The 20,268-nt window shown below is 42.7% G+C and overlaps 1 protein-coding gene across 1 annotated transcript in view; it reads right to left on the bottom strand.

The window, feature by feature from the left end:
• MARK1 (microtubule affinity regulating kinase 1) overlaps positions 1-20,268 on the bottom strand; it is a 131,133-nt gene that overhangs the window by 14,125 nt on the left and 96,740 nt on the right. Inside the window, exons 7-15 of the mRNA XM_075863359.1 lie at positions 19,053-19,109; positions 17,533-17,769; positions 16,787-16,906; positions 12,430-12,529; positions 11,962-12,074; positions 10,293-10,446; positions 8,065-8,258; positions 7,509-7,609; positions 2,550-2,702 (exon numbers count right to left, since the gene is read on the bottom strand). Of these exons, the coding sequence (XP_075719474.1) occupies positions 2,550-2,702; positions 7,509-7,609; positions 8,065-8,258; positions 10,293-10,446; positions 11,962-12,074; positions 12,430-12,529; positions 16,787-16,906; positions 17,533-17,769; positions 19,053-19,109 (1,229 nt within the window). The remainder of the gene's footprint in view (positions 1-2,549; positions 2,703-7,508; positions 7,610-8,064; positions 8,259-10,292; positions 10,447-11,961; positions 12,075-12,429; positions 12,530-16,786; positions 16,907-17,532; positions 17,770-19,052; positions 19,110-20,268) is intronic.

Here is a 20,268-nt window from a genome sequence, read left to right as displayed (position 1 = left end):
AATTTACTGTCAAATTTCTTTAAATCGCCATCAATAGATTCTGATAGTTGCCGGATTACCAAATATTCCAGATTATCAGAGATTTCATAGAGAAGTATCCTTCCGGTCTTATAAATCAATTCCCACCACACTAAATAAATGTGTTTCACCAAAATAGAGATACATTTTTGTAATTTTTTAAAAGGTTTTTCCCATAAAATGGTTTTATGACTGATGGGTGTGAGTCCGACCAGTAGGATCCCCACTAACCCCCTAGAATAGGGCGATTAAGCCTTGGCCCTTACCCAATGGGGATGAGAACAAGCATACGTGTCCTACTCTCCACCCGCGGCCAGGACTAAAACTGACCTGTTTATGGGACCAGACAGGGACCGAGTAGTCGTTAAACACCACCGATCCCATTTTTATGTGGAAAAATCCCTTTAAAGAGACAGACGTGCATCGAGTTTTCATGAAATTTATACAATACATAACCAAATTTTGCATCTGAATTTGTGTAATGTAGAAGTTTAGCTATACATGGATATGATGCTAGTTAACCTGTTAAGGACCACACACCGTAATGTATGGTGCTGGTTTAAAGCCCCTGCAATCTAGTAGAAGACATTTCTTACCGCTTCAGTCTTCATTTTTCCACCATACGCAAAGCTCAATGAGTCCCGTGTAGTGAGAAGGCATTGCCTCTACCTCTATTGGACCCATGTGCCTCCTGGCCTAATCGTTGGGTGCACCCCGGCATTAACAGAAACCAGTTAAGCCCTGCCAGTGAACAGGGGGTTGTTTTCCCCTGTACTTAAAGGGGTTATCCAGAAAATTATTTTTTTTTTAGTAGGGGCTGCAAATGAAATAAATCTAAGAAGTAATACTTACCTATTCTTACCCCTGGTGATCCAGCGCTGAGGCTCCGGCAGCACTCCCGGTTGTTGTTTACATGTGACCGCTGCAGCCAATTAGAGGGCTCAGCGGCCATATGTTGTATTTCTGACATTATGCCGATTCGTATGTTGAGCCCTCTGATTGGCTGCAGCAGTTACATTCTACGTGCAGGTAAACAACCACCAGAAGTGTCACCCAAACAACAGCGCTGGATCGCCGGGGGCAAGGATAGTTAAGTATTGCTTTTTTGGATTTTTTATTTCAGTTGCCGCCCCTAATAAAAACCGTTCACACCTCATATGGCTGCCCTGGTTATAATGGATAAGTGCACAGTAAAGGGGTGAATATCAAATCTGAATGCCCCCCCCCCCCCCCAGAGGTCTTTTAAGACAACTTGCAAAACAAAAACAAAAATGAATCAATAAATATAAAAAAGAAAAAAATTAAAAAAAAAGAAACACCCACGTAAACCCAAACCGAGACAAAACGGGGAACCCCTTTTAACACTGAAACAATTAAAAATGAATGAAATATCTTCTTTTTTTTTTTTTTTAATTCTACCTTACTATAAAACTGGTATAGAAGAAGTGTATCACCATGCAAAAATATATGGTATGTCCTTCGATCGCGTCACAGGGATTCCCCCTTCTCATTTACCCCTTGAATGCTGCGGTCAGCTTTGTTCACAGCATTCAAGGGAATAGCAGCGGAGAACAGAGGTTTCTCTGATCTGCGCCGTTGGAGCGGGGCTGCGGCTGTGTCATACAGCTATTGCCCCGCTCCTGACAACAAGTGTGCGCGGGCGGTCAGCATGAGGTGATGCGGCCAGCGCTGCACGAATGAGTGGCGGCGCAGGCACTGAATACAGAACATGGAGGTGTTTTGCAGTGCGCCCGCCATGTTCTGTCTTCAGTGACGGCAATCATTAGTGCAGCGCTGGTCGCATCACGTCATGCTGACCGCACGCAGTTGTCAGGAGTCCGGAGCGGGGCAATGGCGGTATCACACATGTATCACACAGCCGCAGCCCCGCTCTGACTACATTAATGTTACTATACTTAGCTGTGCGGCCACACAGCCGAGTATCGAAATACATGAAATACCAGTATTGAACCGTTTCAGGTTGCACGGTATCGAAACAGTATCGAAGTTTCGATGCATCGTGCAACCCTAGGTATCCCCTCACCGCCCTCCCCTTACAAATAACAGATTTTTGATCTCTTCAGTTCTGATGATCATGTGAAGATATATGAATGTAGACATAGTCATGAGTGACATGTATGAACTCTGCACATCTTAAACTTTTATTTTTGCATCATAGGCTCTTCTTGGGTTAGACTTTTAGCCACGAACAGGAATTGTAATGCATTTTATTACAATACGTTACACTTTAATGCAAAATTGCATGAAGGCGCCCATGCATGACTAAAAAGCATTAAATAAATGAGTATGGGGGTGAAAAAATGTTATTTTTTTTAAAATTCAGGTTTTATTTTTGCACGTCCTGGCAGTAAAAGGGTTGAACCACCGCAGGTGCAAAATTGCTAGAAAGTATCTGATCATTTGGGACCAAAAAACTCTGGTTCTTAAGGGGGTTAAAGATAATCTGGCCCACAGGGAAGTCACGACCTTACACAAGGCACAATATAACGTCTAGAGATACAAGCAAATACCTTGGCCGGAACCCTTCTGTACCGTCTTTGATGGTAGGTAAAGTGACTTTAATGGGATGCCCTGAGGCGGACATTGACTTCTGGTGACGAGGTCGGGTGGAAGGGACTGCGGAACCTGCAGAGGATGTGCTGCCCGCAGACATCTCTGTTAAGCTGAAAAACAACCACGACTCCCATTATCCACATTGCACATTGTTTCAGCTATACTTCCAAATATCAAACGGAAACAGACCTACTACGCACGTGATATATCAGTATAAGGCGGGATTCACACGACCGGGTCCCGCTCGAGCCCGAGTGTCGGCCGTTAAAATTTTGCCATGTGTTCGGGGATTCCGCTTCAGGAGTTCCCCCTGATGTCACTGCCCAGATATGGACAGAGACATCAAGCGCTCTGTCCAGGAGCGGAATCCCCGAAAACACGGGGATTCCGCTCCTTCAAGGAGCTAAAGTGGGGCTAGCACATAGCACAGCAGGGAGATACCTCCCTGCTCTGCTATAGTGGCGTCGCTACAGTAGTAGCAGCCGCAGCAGCAGCTGCTAGCGGCGCCATGGAAGGTGTCGCCGGGCCAGGGCGCTTTTAAAACAAGCAGGGGAAGGGAGCCAGCGCAGCGCTCCCTTCCACCTGCTGTACACCCCGGCCCTGCCACACCGTGTACAGCGCACAGCCATTCGTCAGAATGGCATCAACTCCTCCTCCTCACATGCACTCTGCGCTGTGAGGAGGAGGAGATAGAGCGCAAGCCACGGAAAACCCGGCCATCACTCGGGACACATTCCGGTGATGGCCGTGTATTACCCGGCCCCATAGTCTTCTATGGGAGCCGGGCGGCCGGGTACCCGGCCGAAGATAGAGCATGCCCTATTTTTTGACGGCCGGTTTTCCCGGCCGTCAAAAAATCGGTCGTGTGAATAGCCCCATTAGGGGTCTATTATTCCTAATGCAGCCGGGTGCCGGCCGGGAAATCCTGTCGTGTGAATGAGGCCTAAGTGGCTTTAAACTTTTCCTAGGACTGTTCCTTTAAGAAATAGTGCGGCCAAACTCCATGTATGACCCTCTGTCCTGCCACAGATTTTTGTCTGCTAAGTGTGAACATAACTATAGAAAAACCACTGTCCATTTACCTTTAAATGTCGCAATATAATAATGATGACCGAGAGGTTGTTTGAGATTACAGAAAGCGGTTTTTGGCTGCAAAACTAGACACAGCCCATGGGGGCGCTGTTTCTGGTATTTAACCCCTTCCCGCCGCAGCCCTTTTTCAGATTTTCATTTTCTCCGCCCCACCTTCCAAAAGCCATAACGTCTTTATTTTTCCGTCTATTTAGTACTATGAGGGCTTGATTTTTGCGGGACGAGCTGTAGTTTTTAATAGCGCCATTTATTTTGCCATATAATGTACTGGGAAACGGGAAAAAAAATATTTGTGGGGTAGAAAATGAAAAAAACAGCGATTCCTCCATGGTTTTTTGCGCACCGTTTTTACGGAATTCACTGTGCAATTAAAACAACAAGTTCATTTTATTCTGCGGGTCAATACGATTACGCCGATACCAAATATATATAGTTTTTTCTATATTTTACTACTTTTACAAGTAAAAACCTAAGTGTAAAAAAGAAAATGTATTTTGTGTCGCCAAATTCCGAGAGCCACAATTTTTTTTTTTCCGTCGATTAAGTGGTATGAGGGCTTATTTATTGTGGGATAAGCTGTAGTTTATTATTTATTATTATTATTTATTTATTATTATTCATTTCATTTTTTGTGGGCGATGAGGTGACCAAAAAAGAGAGATTGTGGCGTTTACAATTGTATTTTTTTTACGGCGTTCACCGTGCGGGTTAAATAACAATATATTGTAATAGTTCAGACTTTTACGGACGCGGCGATACCAATTATGTTTATTTTATTTTTTTGCTATGCTCTAGGGGGAAAATGGCAAAAGGGGGGTTTTTTGAACTTTAAATTTTTTTACACAAAAAAAAACAACTTTATTTAACTAATTTTTACTTTTTTTTTTTATTAGTCCCCCTAGGGGACTTCAACCAGCGATCATTAGATCGCTTGAAAACTATATTGCAATACTAATGTATTGCAGTATATCGTGATTCTGACAGTCTGCTATGAAGCCCTGCCTGAGGAAAGGCTTAATAGGTGTACAAATATGGCGGACCTGGGGCCTTCATTAGGCCCCCAGACAGCCATAGCAACCATCGCTCCCCCACGATTACTTTGCGGGGGGCGCGATGAGCTGTTAGAGGGGGTCACCCCCCCTCTTTCTAACAATTTAAATGCTGCGGTCGCTATTGACCGCGGCATTTAATGACTTAAACGAGCGGGATGCCGCTCGTTACTCTGAAGTGTCGGCTGTAACAAACAGCCGACACCGGCATCGTATGGAGCGGGTTCACTTAGGCGACAAATTTAAAGAGGACCAGTCAGCTCTCCTGACATGTATTCTTTACTTGAATTCCCCATAAAATAACAATTCTGGGGCATCTTGCTGTGCCGTTCCTCTGTTAATCCATGTAGGATTAAATTGACAACTAAGCACAACCATTCCTCTTGTATTCACTAAAACGAACAAGTCCGGAGTGCTTTTTAAAGCTATGTCCATCTTCGGAATATTTTTTTTTTTTTATTGCTTCAATGCACGAAGCAGCATTGCAGACCTATGCATTTCCATGGCAACAGACAACAAACGTCTGTGTAGTCTAATCCTGCAGTCATATTCTCGTCTATCTGTCCCTTATAGACATACGGTAGGTTAGCAAGAAGTGGGGGGACTAATAAAAAGGAGTATGACTACAGGATCAGACTACGCTAAGTTTGTTTGTAGTCTGTTGCCATGGAAACACTGATTTTCAAAGGAGCTGTTGAAAATAAATAAGGGGACGTATTGCAAAGTTGCTTTAGATTTCATTTCAGGTGCGTTGGGTCAATAACACATTCTTTAAAGAGGAAATAGCTAGTATAACGGGCAGCTCTGGTTTTCCCATAAATGGTAACCTGGTGGTCTGCAGTGAAAAGACCTGAAGAATTTGGAGACCGGAACCGTGAAATCACTAAGACGGGATATAAATAAGAACGACCCTGGTTTTCCTGTCAATTGATATGAAAGCAGAAGTGGCTTCTTTTATCTGACGTCTAAGTGACATCTGTCTTTATTGTAGAAACCTGCGATTATCCCTGGCAGACGACCAATCATTATCTATGAGTAACTGCATAATTGCTGCTATTTTCAGACGGTTTCAGAATGCCATATGACAGCTCAGCTACAGGAAGAATTGCGCATCAGAAAAATACCAAATCTTCACTGTCACACTGCGAGAATTCAGAAAACAGCTACTCCAGGAGCCGTCAGATTGTAGCCACCATTGTTTACTGATGACCATGACGCGTACATCTATGACCAGGCCTGACTCCATCCATGACCAGGCCTGACTCCATCTATTACCACATTCCCTCATCTGAGAGTAACCCAGGGGCGTAGCTAGGGGGGGCAGGCGGGGCATGTGCCCCGGGCGCAACTTAGAGGGGGGCACCAGCACAACCTCCTCCTGCACTATAATTGTACCTGTGTCTATAGGACACAGGTACAATTAGAAGCAATGAATGGCCGGGTACGTTCCGCGCCCGGCTATTCAGCGCTTTTGTACCAGTGAAGCTTCCGTCGCTGAAAGGCGCTGAATGACAGGGAAAGTCATCCTGCCCAGCCAATCAGCGCCTTTCATAGACGCTGCGTTCAACCCCCAGGAGACCTGCGCAGAAGAGAGTAATGACATACAGGGGGGCTACATACTGGGGTGGGCTATCTGTGGAGCACTATATACAGGGGTGGGCTATATCTACAGGGGGGCTATATACAGGGGTGGGACATCTGTGGAGCACTATATCTACAGGGGGCTATATACAGGGTTGGGCTATACGTGGAGCACTATATACAGGGCTGGGCTATATCTACAGGGGGGGCTATATACAGGGGTGGGCTATCTGTAGAGAACTATAGAGGGAGTTATTTGTGGGACACTATATACAGGGGTGGGCTATATGGGGGCACTATCTACAGGGGGCTCTATGGCAGGCACTATCTACAGGGGGCACAGGTTGTGTGTGGGGGACACGGTGTATGGTGCTATTATAATTAGAGGTGCAGTGTATGGCGCTATTATATTGAGGGGCATAGTGTGTGGTATAATGAGAACTTTATCTTTGTTTATAGGTGCAGAAATGTTGGAAAAGTGAGAAGCTGAAGACATGTGAGCGGCAAACTGCAGAAATGGACCGGGAGAAGTCATCATAGAGGTCTGGACCGGATGCAGAAAAAGTACTAGAAAAGACGTCACCGGTGAGTCACTTAATGTAAATGTTTATTCTGCCTCTAATCAGCACTGTAGTCACTGTATGATCTGCAGCGAGATGATGGGTGGTATGATTATGATAGGATTCATTTTTTGTGAAACAGCATCTCCCAGCATATCCTTATCATTGTTCGGGCCATGCTGGGAGCTGTAGTTTTACGCCGTACAAACCTATACGGCCGGGGTTGCACTAAATTCAGCTGTATTTGTGCTGGTGCTGTATATATGTACTGAGCTTGGTTCTGGTGCTGTATATATGTACTGAGCTTGGTTCTGGTGCTGTTTATATGTACTGAGCACTATTCTGGTGCTGTGTATAGAACTATATTGCTTGTAAAATGTACAAATGTTTTTATGCTCGCGTTACATAAAAAGAAATGTGGAAAAGAAATGACACGTCATTGATTGGTGGAGAAAAAAAACACGGCGGGGGGGGAGATGTCGGGAAAGAGGTTGGGTGGAGGCACCAAACTGAATCTTTGCCCCGGGTGCTGGAGAACCTAGCTACGCCTCTGAGTAACCTATAGCACTGTTCATCCTGAGCTTCCTGCTTCATACATATCATGGAGCGGAGAAGGTCCCTGACGGCTGCTCACCTGCTGTCTTTCCCGTTCTGTACGGCATTGAGTCTATCAGTAGTGCGTTCACAAACGTAAGTGTTTCTTCTCGTCATCCCGCTGCCAGGAAACAGGCTGTTCTATAAGAGGACAAGAGACCGGGAGGGAAAGATCGTTTTATACATCACCGTGATGAAGGGTGAAAACGTATAGATTAGGAAGGTTTGTCTGTATTTGGCCACTAGCACATGGAAGAACTAGTAATAATATGTATGTCATTACTCATAAGATGGCAGAGACGTGTGTGATACTGTGGAAAGAAGGTCTATGAGATAGATAGATAGATAGATAGATAGATAGATAGATAGATAGATAGATAGATAGATAGATAGATAGATAGATAGATAGATAGATAGATAGATATGAGATAGATAGATAGATAGATAGATAGATAGATATGAGATAGATAGATAGATAGATAGATAGATAGATAGATAGATAGATAGATAGATAGATAGATAGATAGATAGATATGAGATAGATAGATAGATAGATAGATAGATAGATAGATAGATCGATATAAGATGTAACTTACGCTCGGGCCAGTTGTAGATTTCTTCCTCTCCGGACCCGCCAGTGGACTAGCAGTCACTTCGCCTTTAGACCCCACAGTGGCGCTGCTGAGCTTGCGGGAGCCATTTTTGTCCCAATCCTCCTTCTGTTCGCTTTCAACACTGTTTGCCTGTCCTCGTTTTGTGTATGACACAGATGGGGGAATGGTCGGCCCGGCTGCGGATGACATAAACTCACATCACTAATATTTCTAGGATACTAAAAAGCATTTCCAATGTAAACAAAAACCCTCTAATATACAAGTCCCTGAGTCGTCCTTCACCCTCCACCTTTTTTTAGCCATTTCTTAGTTATAATTATTTCTGGGAAAGCTGGGTGAAATCCTACAAGACCGCTCGTACAGCTCCTACAGGGAACGGTCACTCAGCTTTCCAGAGTTCTGAGCAGCAGATAGTTATGCAGTCATGTAGGAGCAAAGGCGTTTTGAGGTGTAACTCAACAGACTTGCCATTCAGGGGTCTAGAAAAGCTGGGTGTCACTTTTTTTTTTTTTTTTTTTTAAACAGATATAGCTAAGAATTGGTGGGGGAGAATAAGCAAAATTATTCAGATAATGGAGAAGATTTCAATTTCTTTCCTACGGGAAACCAAATATCCCAAAATTCCCTCCAATGGAAAGGGTTTAATATTGATTCACCTAATGGATGCGGCAGATGCTGCAATTAAGAACACACAACCAGTTGTCTCCGTACTGGGACTGCCGGGGAACATAATAAAGAGCTGATCCTGGCGGCCTCCATTAGATTGCCCTTTCAGATGCGGCATTACTTCCTGATGATAATCACAATCATCTTATTTAGTCTCAACTTTCCTCTGTCCTCCCACCATTCCAGACTCTGCAGCCCATCCTAACTGAAGGGAATGAGACCTACAGCAGCGTTCATCATGAGCCTCCTGGTTCACGAACAGAATGCCAGAACCAGTGTACACTGACACACAGAGCAGCGAGAAAGAAGAAGCCGGTCCATGACAATGTAGATGTATATATTAGTCAGGGTCTATGGAAAGCTGGGTTACAGCACCTATGGGGGGTTTTAGCACATGTCACCCTTGGAAATTCAGATAATGAATAAATATTACACTGTGGCCCTACTACGAAAAATAAATCAACCCATTATAAGTCTTTTTTATATTTTTTATTAGTTCCCCCTAGGGGACTTGAATCCGTATACTGCAATACTTATATATTGCATCACATTGTGGTTTTTTTACTGTTTTTTTACCGACTCCTCTGACAGGGCTTAATAGGAGAACAAATATGGCAGACCCGGGGGCCCTCATTAGGCCCCCAGGATGCTATGACAATCATCGACACCCCACGATCATGTCGCGCGGGAGAAAGAACGGGCTGTCGGAGGGCTGCCCCCCTCTTTCTAACGGCTTAGATGCGGCGGTTACTATTGACCGCGACATAAAGGGGGTTAAACGAGACGGATCAGAGATATCTCCGATCCCGCGAATTGTAACATACAGCCAACGCCCGTGAGCTCGCACCATACTTCCCCTTGCATTGACGTCACCCTACATCAAATGTCGGCACGGGGTAAGAGGAGACCAATTTGTTTAAAGGGGTTGTACAGGATGAGAAAAAAATAGTGCCACACCTGTTTATGTATGGTATTGCAGCTCAGCGCCATTCAAACAAATGGAGCCGAATTGCAATTCCAGACAAAAGCTCTGGACGGTGCGGCGCTGATTGTAGAGGTAAGAAGCGCTATTTTTGACAACCCCTTTAAAGACGTTATTTCATCATTACGACCCCGTTCAGATGTTATATAAAGGCATATACCCTTCATAGAGGGGGTAGGGTACCCCGCTCGCTATAGAAGAGAGTTGCTATGGAGGGCTCAGCTTGACCGTGTACTAGGGTCGCTTGAATTGGCAGCTGTCTAATACTATATTTCCACTGCAGAGGGTTCCCATAGCATCCATAGGTTCCTTTAAAAATCAACCCATATGTAGAAGGATTGTATTGGATTCTGAAGATTGTATTAGAATGTATTGGATTGGATACTAAAGAGAAACACAGAAAAAACATAAGAGCACACAGACGTTGGGCCTGGTCAAACCCAAGCCCATGGCACCAGTGCTGCAGTGTAAAGCAATGGGGAAAAATATCACAATAACAAAGTCTGGAATACTCCAGTAGCTAAAGAATTTTCTGCATAGGATACGATAATAAGAGGCCCACCGTGATCACTGAACCGTCGCTGTTTCTGATTTGCTGAAATACTTCTCTGGACCTTCATGTGGGCAGGCGATGGCACGGAGCTGTTGTTGAGGTCGCTGCTTGGCCGGGATCTCTGACACAGGTTACTACTGGAGAGGGATTCACTACCTTCAAACTGTAAGACAAACATGATCACCACTGACTGGAAGATGCAATACGTCTATCAGTCGTCCTACGAATGACGGACTCCAGGATAGCAGATTTATTCTGCTCCGAGAAAAATTGTGACGTCTTTCCGCCTATCAATAAAAATATTCTTTACCATATAAATACTGTAAAGTAGCAGCTGCTTAATGGAGGTGCAGTACATTATATTGTCCAGCAGAGTCACTGTTGTGCATGGAAAGATTTCAAAGTAAAAAGATACAATTGTGCCTCTGATAACACTCCCTGGACAAGGAGACAATAGTTTCTAAATTGTAAACTGGTCTGATTTCACTTGCACAGATTTTTTTCTTTTTAACCCGAGCATTACCGTCTGAATGCAAATATGAAGCCCTGAAATAGACACACAACTGTGGAGATTTAACACCTTGATATAGACAGATATTATAGAGATAGATAGATAGATAGATAGATAGATAGATAGATAGATAGATAGATAGATAGATAGATAGATAGATAGATAGATAGATAGATAGATAGATAGATAGGAGATAGATGATAGGTAGATAGATAGATAGATAGATAGATAGATAGATAGATAGATAGATAGATAGATAGATAGATAGATAGATAGATAGATAGATAGATAGATAGATATGAGATAGATGATAGGTAGATAGATAGATAGATAGATAGATAGATAGATAGATAGATAGATAGATAGATAGATAGATAGATAGATAGATAGATAGATAGATAGATAGATAGATAGATAGATATGAGATAGATAGATATGAGATAGATAGATAGATAGATAGATAGATAGATAGATAGATAGATAGATAGATAGATAGATAGATAGATAGATAGATAGATAGATAGATATGAGATAGATCGATAGATAGATAGATATGAGATAGATCGATAGATAGATAGATCGATAGATAGATAGATAGATAGATAGATAGATAGATAGATAGATAGATAGATAGATAGATAGATAGATAGATAGATAGATAGATAGATAGATAGATAGATAGATATGAGATTGATGATAGATAGATAGATAGATAGATAGATAGATAGATAGATAGATAGATAGATAGATAGATAGATAGATAGATAGATAGATAGATAGATAGATAGATAGATAGATAGATAGATAGATAGATAGATAGATATGAGATTGATGATAGATAGATAGATAGATAGATATGAGATAGATAGATAGATAGATATGAGATAGATAGATAGATAGATAGATAGATAGATAGATAGATAGATAGATAGATAGATAGATAGATAGATAGATAGATAGATAGATAGATAGATAGATAGATAGATAGATAGATAGATAGATATGGTGCACAATTTGGTGCGGTTTTTCAGCAGGAATTCCCAGTGGGCTCCGGGGCGGATACATTGTGTATCTTTACGCAGCGTATCCACCCTGTGTGAACATAGCCGATAGGAGATAGATGTTAAAAAGGTTAAACCGCATACAGAAAGTACAAGTCCCCCTCACCTCTGGAGGTTTTCTTCCTAGAAGTAGGTAAGTAGCCATCACTTCATCATATTTCTGGCTAACCACAGCCTCGTTGATTTCCTCTCTTGAAAATCCCATTGTGACCATGACGTCTGCAAAATTCAGAGTAAAAATTCATTGACTTTGCATTTAGTGTTTCGTGAAGATTGTAAGAACAGAAGAGGTGAAGTTGCAGGAGGGCGCACATACCCGGGGAGAATGTAAGTGCTGACAGATTTTCTATATTTAATGGTGAAGGCTTTTGTCTAATTGCGTGATAAATAAAAGGTGTCCTAGTTTTTTTCCCGACACTGCAAAATGAATAACTTTGGTACCTAAATGAAAAGGTGGTGTCTGATCTTTCCTCAGTAATGTACACAGTCAGATTACAGGCCGTTTGGTAAAGGAAAGCTCCACTTTTCCCGTGCTCTAGTTTTTATAAATCTCCCCCTGTGTATTGTCACCTACCTATCCTCTTGGTATCATTGTTATCGGGCTCAGGTTCAGTGTACGGCTTCAGTTCATCGTCTTCGTAGCCGACATTCATCCACCGATCCTTCATAATTTGCTGCGGAGAGTAAAAGACTTGAGTCCATTGAAACAACGGCTGTGTGAACGGTCCCATTGAAATACACGCGTCCGTGTTTAACGGCTGGGCGCCAGGAGATCTGAGTAAGTATAGGCTGGTTTTTTTTTTCTCCTGCTTTGCAATTTTTGCGGCAGAATGGCAGCTTTTCCGCCACAAAAATCGTAACAAAGACCCCTGGGTTGCGAGTTTTACCTCCCTATTGAATTCAATGGGGGAGACCCGCAACAAAAAAACACAGATTCCACAGCATAAATTGACAAACTGCGGATTTAACCCCTTAATGACCAGCCTATTTTAAACCTTAATGACCAAGCCATTTTTTACGTTTTTCCATCGTCGCATTCCAAGAGCTATAACGTTTTTATTTTTGCGTCGACATAGCTGTATAAGGTCTTGTTTTTTGCGGGACAAGTTGTACTTTTTAATAGCACCATTTTGGGGGACATATTATTTATTGATTAACTTTTATTAACTTTTTTTGGGTGGGGAATAGAAAAAAACCTGAAATGTCGCCACTCTTTTTCGCGTCTTAAATCTACGCCGTTTACTGTGTGATATAAATAACACAATATCTTTATTCAGCGGGTTGTTACGATTGCAACGATAACAAATTTGTATAGTTTTTGTATGTTTTACTACTTTTACACAGCGGAAACACTTTTTTTTTAAATTATTTGTTTTTGTGTCTCCATATTTGAAGAGCCGTAACGTTTTTATTTTTTCGCCAATGCGGTTGTATGAGGGCTTTTTTTTGCGGGAAGACTTGTAGTTTTTATTGGTACCATTTTGGAGTAGATGCGACTTTTTGATCACTTTTTCTCACATTTTTTTTAAGTCAGGATTCACAGAAAACAGCAATTTTTCCATAGTTTTTTTATTAAAGTTTTTACGGCGTTCACCGTGCGGGTTAAATAATGTAATAGATTTATAGTCGGGGTCGTTACGGACGCGGCGATACCAAATATGTGTAACTTTTTAACTTTATTTTGGTTTTTTAATAGTAAAGCATTTTGTAAGGGGAAAAGGTGGGTTTTTAATTTTTTTTCAATTTTTTTTTAAATTAACTTTATTAAACTTTTTTTTTACTTTTTTACTAGTCCCACTAGGGGACTATAATATGCGATTCTGCGATCGCATTTATAATACACTGCAATACTTTTGTATTGCAGTGTATTACTGCCTGTCTGTTTAAAACGGACAGGCATCTGCTAGGTCATGCCTGCGGCATAGCCTAGCAGGCATTCACTCCAGGCAGACCTGGGGGCCTTTATTAGACCCCCGGCTGCCATTGGAGACACAGACACTCGGTGATCGTATCGCCGGGTGTCGGTGGGAGAGAGAGGGAGCTCCCTCCCTCTCTCCAAAACCACTCAGATGCGGTGCTCGCTATTGAGCACCGCAGCGGAGGGGTTAAACGGGTGAGATCGATACTAATATCGATCTCACCCGGCAGAGCAGGGACGCCCCCAGCCCTCAGCTGCCTCTAGCAGCCGAGAGCAGGGAGATTTGACACTCCCTGCTCTGTTTACTTTATCCTGATGCAGTGCCGTAACAAGGCATATGCATCAGAATAAAGCCCGTTAGTGGCCGCTGTTAAAAGGCGTATTCGCGGTCACTAACGGGTTAAAAACCGCACTGCAGGTCAATTTATTAACGTTTTTTCATCTTTTTTTTTTTTATGCAGCGTGTGGATAAGATTTGTTCAAATCTCATTCACTCCGCTGCTACTGTGATACGCTGCAGAAAATCTGCAGTATTAACGCAATTTGTGGACTTGCCTTTAATGTGCAATTTATATCATTTCTTTTTGCGGCGTGAATATAGAAAAATAAATATTTTTTATTTTTTTCTTACACGGTCCACGTTTCACACCAAATAATGTTAAATTAATTCCACGGTTTATTTTGGTCGTGCGGATACCTAATGTGTGTAGATTATTTGTTTTTAAGTAATATCAGCATAATAAATGACTTTTTATACTAAATCACTTTTTTATTTTTTTTATTTTAATTAATCCTATGAAGGGATTGGTATTTTACAATTTTATTCCATACTCATAATGTATTGGCATACTCCTGTGTGCTAGTACATTGTTCTGTGTCACTATGACACATAGTGTGCCCTAACAGCAGGCACACTGAACAGACAGCCCTGGGGTCCTTTCTAGGTCCCCTAGTCTGACTGCAGAAAGTTTCCCCAGTATACGATCAAATCGAAGGGTTAAATGGCTGGGATCGGAGGTTTCTCCGATCCCGGCCCTTGTCATTAGGCTGCTCTAAGAACGAGAGTTGTTAGCAAGAGTTTGATCATAGAGAATGTGCGCTCATTATAACAAACATTTAGCCTCTTCTACCGTGACGCCAAAAGACTAAGGCCCCATGCACACGACTGTATTTTTCAGCGGTAATTACGGACCCATTAATATCTATGGGCTATAGACACCTTTCCGTATTTTTACGGATGGGTGTCCGTGCCGTAGAAATTATGTTCTTTTTTTGTCCGTAATTACGGCACGGACTCCCCATAGAAGTCTATGGACGCTTCCATAGTTACAGACGTGCATCCGTAGCCGTCCTTAATTACGGAAGCATTGGTATGCGACGCCAGGGGATGTACCCTAGTTTCCTCCCTGTTTTTTGTGGATCCGTAAGTACGGATGCATTACGGATGCACTAAAAACCGTATTTACGAACACCCTTCAGTATATACTGATAAGTTACGGGTGACTACAGATCCGTATTTACTGACAGTATTTACGGAACAATGAAAAATACGGTCGTGTGCATGGAGCCTCTGTAGACGAAGCACCTGCACCGCCTGCCGTAAATAGACAGTTGGCGGTTATTAAGGTGTTAAAGTGAACTGTCAGGTCTATATGAGGGCAGCGTAAGATAGAGTGAGAAACACTGAGCTAAGGGATATATAGTTTGAGGATATGATTCAGTATTTTCATTTAAAAGTTATAAAAAGCCTGTGAGTCCTGCTTCCCCTGCCCACTCATAGAGAGCCTGTGAGTCCTGATCCCCATCCACTCAGAGAAAGCCTGTGAGTCCTGCTTCCCCGCCCACTCACAGGGAAAGCCTGTGAGTCCTGATCCCCATCCACTCATAAAAAGCCTGTGAGTCCTGCTTCCCCCGCCTACTCATAGAGAGCCTGTGAGTCCTGATCCCCATCCACTCATAGAGAAAGCCTGTGAGTCGTGATCCCCATCCACTCATAGAGAAAGTCTGTGAGTCCTGATCCCCATCCACTCATAGAGAAAACCTGTGAGTCCTGCTTCCACGCCCACTCATAGGGAAATCCTGTGAGTCCTGATCCCCATCCACTCAGAGAAAGCCTGTGAATCCTGCTTCCGCCACCCACTCATAGAGAGAGCCTGTGAGTCCTGATCCCCATACACTCATAGAGAAAGCCTGAGTCCTGATCCCCATACACTCATAGAGAAAGCCTGTGAGTCCTGATCCCCATCCACTTATAGGGAAAGCCTGTGAGTCCTGATCCCCATCCACTCATAGGGAAAGCCTGTGAGTCCTGCTTTCCCCGCCCACACACAGTGATTGGCAGCTCTACATGTATACAAACTCATACAGTAAAAGCTGTCAAACACTCCGTATGGGTGGGGGAAGAAGAAATCACGTAGAAGACTTGACAGATATGCTTTAAAGCCCAGGTTAGACAGTGAGTTTAGACATCAAATACATCACAACAGTCATGCCCACAGGAGGCACTGACAGCCCGATGGATGCGATTTAAGTCATTGTGACATAACCGAGCGCATAAATGGTAAATCTTGTGTGTTGATCTGACAAGATTTGTCTCAAAGTCCTAATGAAGTGTGATTTAAAGGTAAAAATAGAAAAACGACTATTGCTCAACATAGCAAGACTGGGGCACAATTGTCAAATTACTGCACCAGAAAAATGGCGCAAGTGTAGAGATATATACGATAAGTTAAAAAAAAATGCATCAATAAGGCATGTCAAATAACTTAGGCCAAATTTATTACGGGCCAGAATTTTTTTTGTTGCAACATATTGTCGTGAATGTTTGACAGCCATGAGATGGCACTCGGCACGACTATGTTTTACACGGATGCCTATTCACTTGAATGCCACGACGTATATCAGCGCAGTGCCAGGAGTTTCAGTAGCCGGTCCCATGAGATCAGCCGATTGCTGGGTGCGTTTTAGTTTAAGGAGTTTTTTTTTAATTTAAGTAAAAACCCAGGTCACTTACCTCTAAGCTGCCGCGCTTAACAGGGTTCAGTACCAGCAGCTTCTTTAGTAGATTTTCACAGTCCGTGGACATATAAAAGGGTATACGGTACTTTCCTCGTAGAACTCGTTCCCGTAATTCCTTTAAAAAAAAAAAAAAAAAAGGCCTAAACAAAATCTTAGAGTCATCCGACAACTTCTGTTTTTAGATGAACCCCTTACAAGCCACTTTGGTCCTGACGATGCCAACCAGAGACTTCTAATGTGACAAAAAACAGTGGTTTCTCCCGAGTCCTTCCATGAGGATGACTGGGCGTGATGATGTCATCTTGGAGGTGACATCATCACTGTTTGTCCAGAAGCTGGACGGACAGGGGAATCAGCTGACTGCCTGTGCTTGTGGTCAGTGGCCTGTATAGAGAATTACTTCACTATCAACTACAGAGGAGAACCCACCATGAACCCTCCAGCTAAATATTTTCTCAAGAAATGCCCAGGCAGGCCATAGGCCTTTATATGTGCCGAGCTCGGCCAGATGCCAACGTCCTATACAGTAAACATCCTATACAGATACGTCCATAGGGTTCATGTTAGGACGACCAGGTAGTCGGCCATGTGGATTGTAGGGCCAAAGTGACCTACCCAGAGGGTGCAGGATTACTATTATTTGCCCTCATAACCACTCCAGCTCTAAGTATGCACCTTCTTATTCATAAAGCTTCCTCCCAGCAGCGTTTGAGGCTATCCTTGTTTTTGTTTTTTTCCTACCTTTAAATTCTGTCCATCGAAGGGTAACGACCCGCTGACTAAGGTGTAGAGGATAACCCCCAGACTCCACACGTCTACCTCAGGTCCATCGTACTTCTTTCCCTGAAAAAGTTCAGGTGCTGCATATGGGGGGCTCCCGCAAAACGTGTCCAACTTGTTCCCGATGGTAAACTCGTTGCTGAAGCCAAAATCAGCTATTTTGATATTCATGTCTGCGTCGAGGAGAAGGTTTTCCGCCTGTTCAAATAAGAGATAATGTCAAAAGATCATTAATTCTTTACATGTTGTCAGTGTCAGGTCTGGATAGAGCATGTGGGGACCCCATATTGTGCCTATTATACAATCATCTGAGAAGGAACATAGAGGACATCTGAGCTTCTGTGCTAATGACAGGTTCCTGCTGGGCGGTATCATGAGATCTCTCTACAGAAAAGACATAGAAGAAAGGAGAGGAAGAGGACAACAAGGAACAAGTTACTTTGCATTTATTCAGGAGACCGAACCTGCCAGTGTGGCATTTGCCTGAATGGCTCATGTAGCTGCACCCAAACTCAATATCCATCAGACAACACTATGAACGGTTCCCCCTGGGAACGTTTGGGTGCCGCAAAAGTGCATAAATCACGAGATTAGAAAAAACGAATCCTTTTTTTCAACCAGGAGATAAGCGTTTTAAGATGTATCTGGCAGCTGCTTATCCCCTCTACCGATAGCAATACATGCATGCTCGACCACAGCAAGAAAGTGAACAATCAGCCCCTGGTAATAAATAATAGTAAAACTTTTATATTGTTTTAAATCTTTTCATAGTCCTATGTCTTGGAAGGTCTGGATGGTGGAGGAGGCCCCTGAGATAATGCCCATTTTGCCCTCCCTATAAGCTGGCCTTGGGGCTTTACAATGACACTTAATGTCTCAGTGTATATATATATTCTTCTGGAGGAGGATAAGAGCCTAGGTCTGCGGGGTTGCTGCAATGTGCCGGTCATTGGGGAGGTAATAAGATGCTGATTTATGTATACCCGCGGTGCGTAAGGCGGCACTGGCAACCTGCAGCCGTCAAGTAATTCATCATTCAAGATGGACCTTGAAGGAGAAGTCATAGAAAGAAAAATGCGCTATAGAAATAGTTATTTAAGGACCTGTGTGCTGCTATGGAAACGATCATACAGCTGTGGAACGGTTACAATGACGTGAACGGATCTTTTTTATCGAAGCAAAACGAATTATACAATAAACCAAAGCTGGCGATGTCATCCGTTTTTTGTGCATAGAGTAAATGTATTTAGAAATTGAGTCCCTGAATAAATAAAATTATAATATTTGTGATATTTTTCCTATAGTAATGTCTTGCAATCTGAACACTGATCAGCAGGGGGAGCTCCTGTCTCATTTCTCTATAATAAACAGCCAAATAACATAAAACAGCAAAGCAGGAAAAATGTCAAATGGTAAAAGTACAAGAATAACACTAGACCCGAATAACACATGAGAGGTACAAAAAAAAAAAAAATCATTACCTTTAAATCTCGATGCACAATACACTTTTGGTGGCAATACTGCACGGCAGACACAATCTACACAGAAAAAGTACAGAAAAATGTCAGATAGCACGGCGGTATTTACAATCATCACATTAATGTCTATTTCCAGTTATTAGTGGAGGAGAAGTGGAGCAGGAACCCAAAGCATCCAACCAGAATGCTTCTTTTATTTTCAAAAGAGCCTCTAAAATATAAGAGCTGGAATCTGATTGTTTGTTATGTCAACTGTTCCATTTTTCATTTGCACAAATTTTAATATATCTCATTGTTAATTTTTATTTGGAAATGTTATGCCTGACTGACCCCATTACCGCAATTATTGGGGATCCTAAAGAAAGGAGTGGGGCACAGAGCTGGACCACTGTCAGCACAAGGTCCCACAGAAAGGCCGCATGCACGCGGCCATATTACGGCTCCATACAACCTCCGAGCTGTAAGGAGCCGTTATACAGCACCCATACAAGTCTATGGGGCCTTACTGTTCCTCCAAACAATTCGTGGCAGAAAACAATTCGTGGCATACTCCATCGTATGCCATATGTAGAGTTCTTCTCCCCTAGAAGACAGTGCGTGGTACGGAAGCACACGGTGGTCGTATGGCTCCATTCTAGGGAGACAAACCGATTTTGTGGGCTGCCGTATAGACACTGTGCATATGGCCTTGTTGTGTGTATGTGGTTTTTACCACGGCTATATGGCAATTGCTTTTTTTTTTTTTTTTTTTTTTTAAAGGGACACAAGATAAAGCAGAGCATTTACTTGGTCCTAACAATTCTACATACTTGACCATTACTGATTTTTTTTAATGGGGTTCATCACGTCCTTGAATGTTTAAAGTGTAACTAAACTTTCCTAAAACTTTTGACATGTCCGAAGTTTTAATCAGTGGGGGTCCGGGTGCTACTAAAACGAAGCTAAACGCTGTGACTGTTTTCTTCTGATCAGCGCTGCTCTGGAAATCGAGTGAGTGTTGTTTACAGATTCATAGACTTTTCATTGAGCCTGTATGAGCCAATCAGAAACAAAGGAGCGCAGCGCTCAGCTGATCACTTCTGCCGTGATCGGTGATTGTCTCAGCACTTGGACTCCCACCGATCAAAACTTCTGACATGTCACTATGACATGTCCAAGTTTTATAAAAGTTTAGTCACACTTTAACTTTGGCAGTGATTGACGGGCGGCTGGTTGTCCA

This window comes from Rhinoderma darwinii, chromosome 4 (genome assembly GCF_050947455.1).
Source record: "Rhinoderma darwinii isolate aRhiDar2 chromosome 4, aRhiDar2.hap1, whole genome shotgun sequence".
Taxonomy (NCBI): Eukaryota; Metazoa; Chordata; class Amphibia; order Anura; family Rhinodermatidae; genus Rhinoderma; species Rhinoderma darwinii.
Note: the sequence above shows the minus strand (reverse complement) of the source record. Positions and strands in the feature narration are given on the sequence as shown.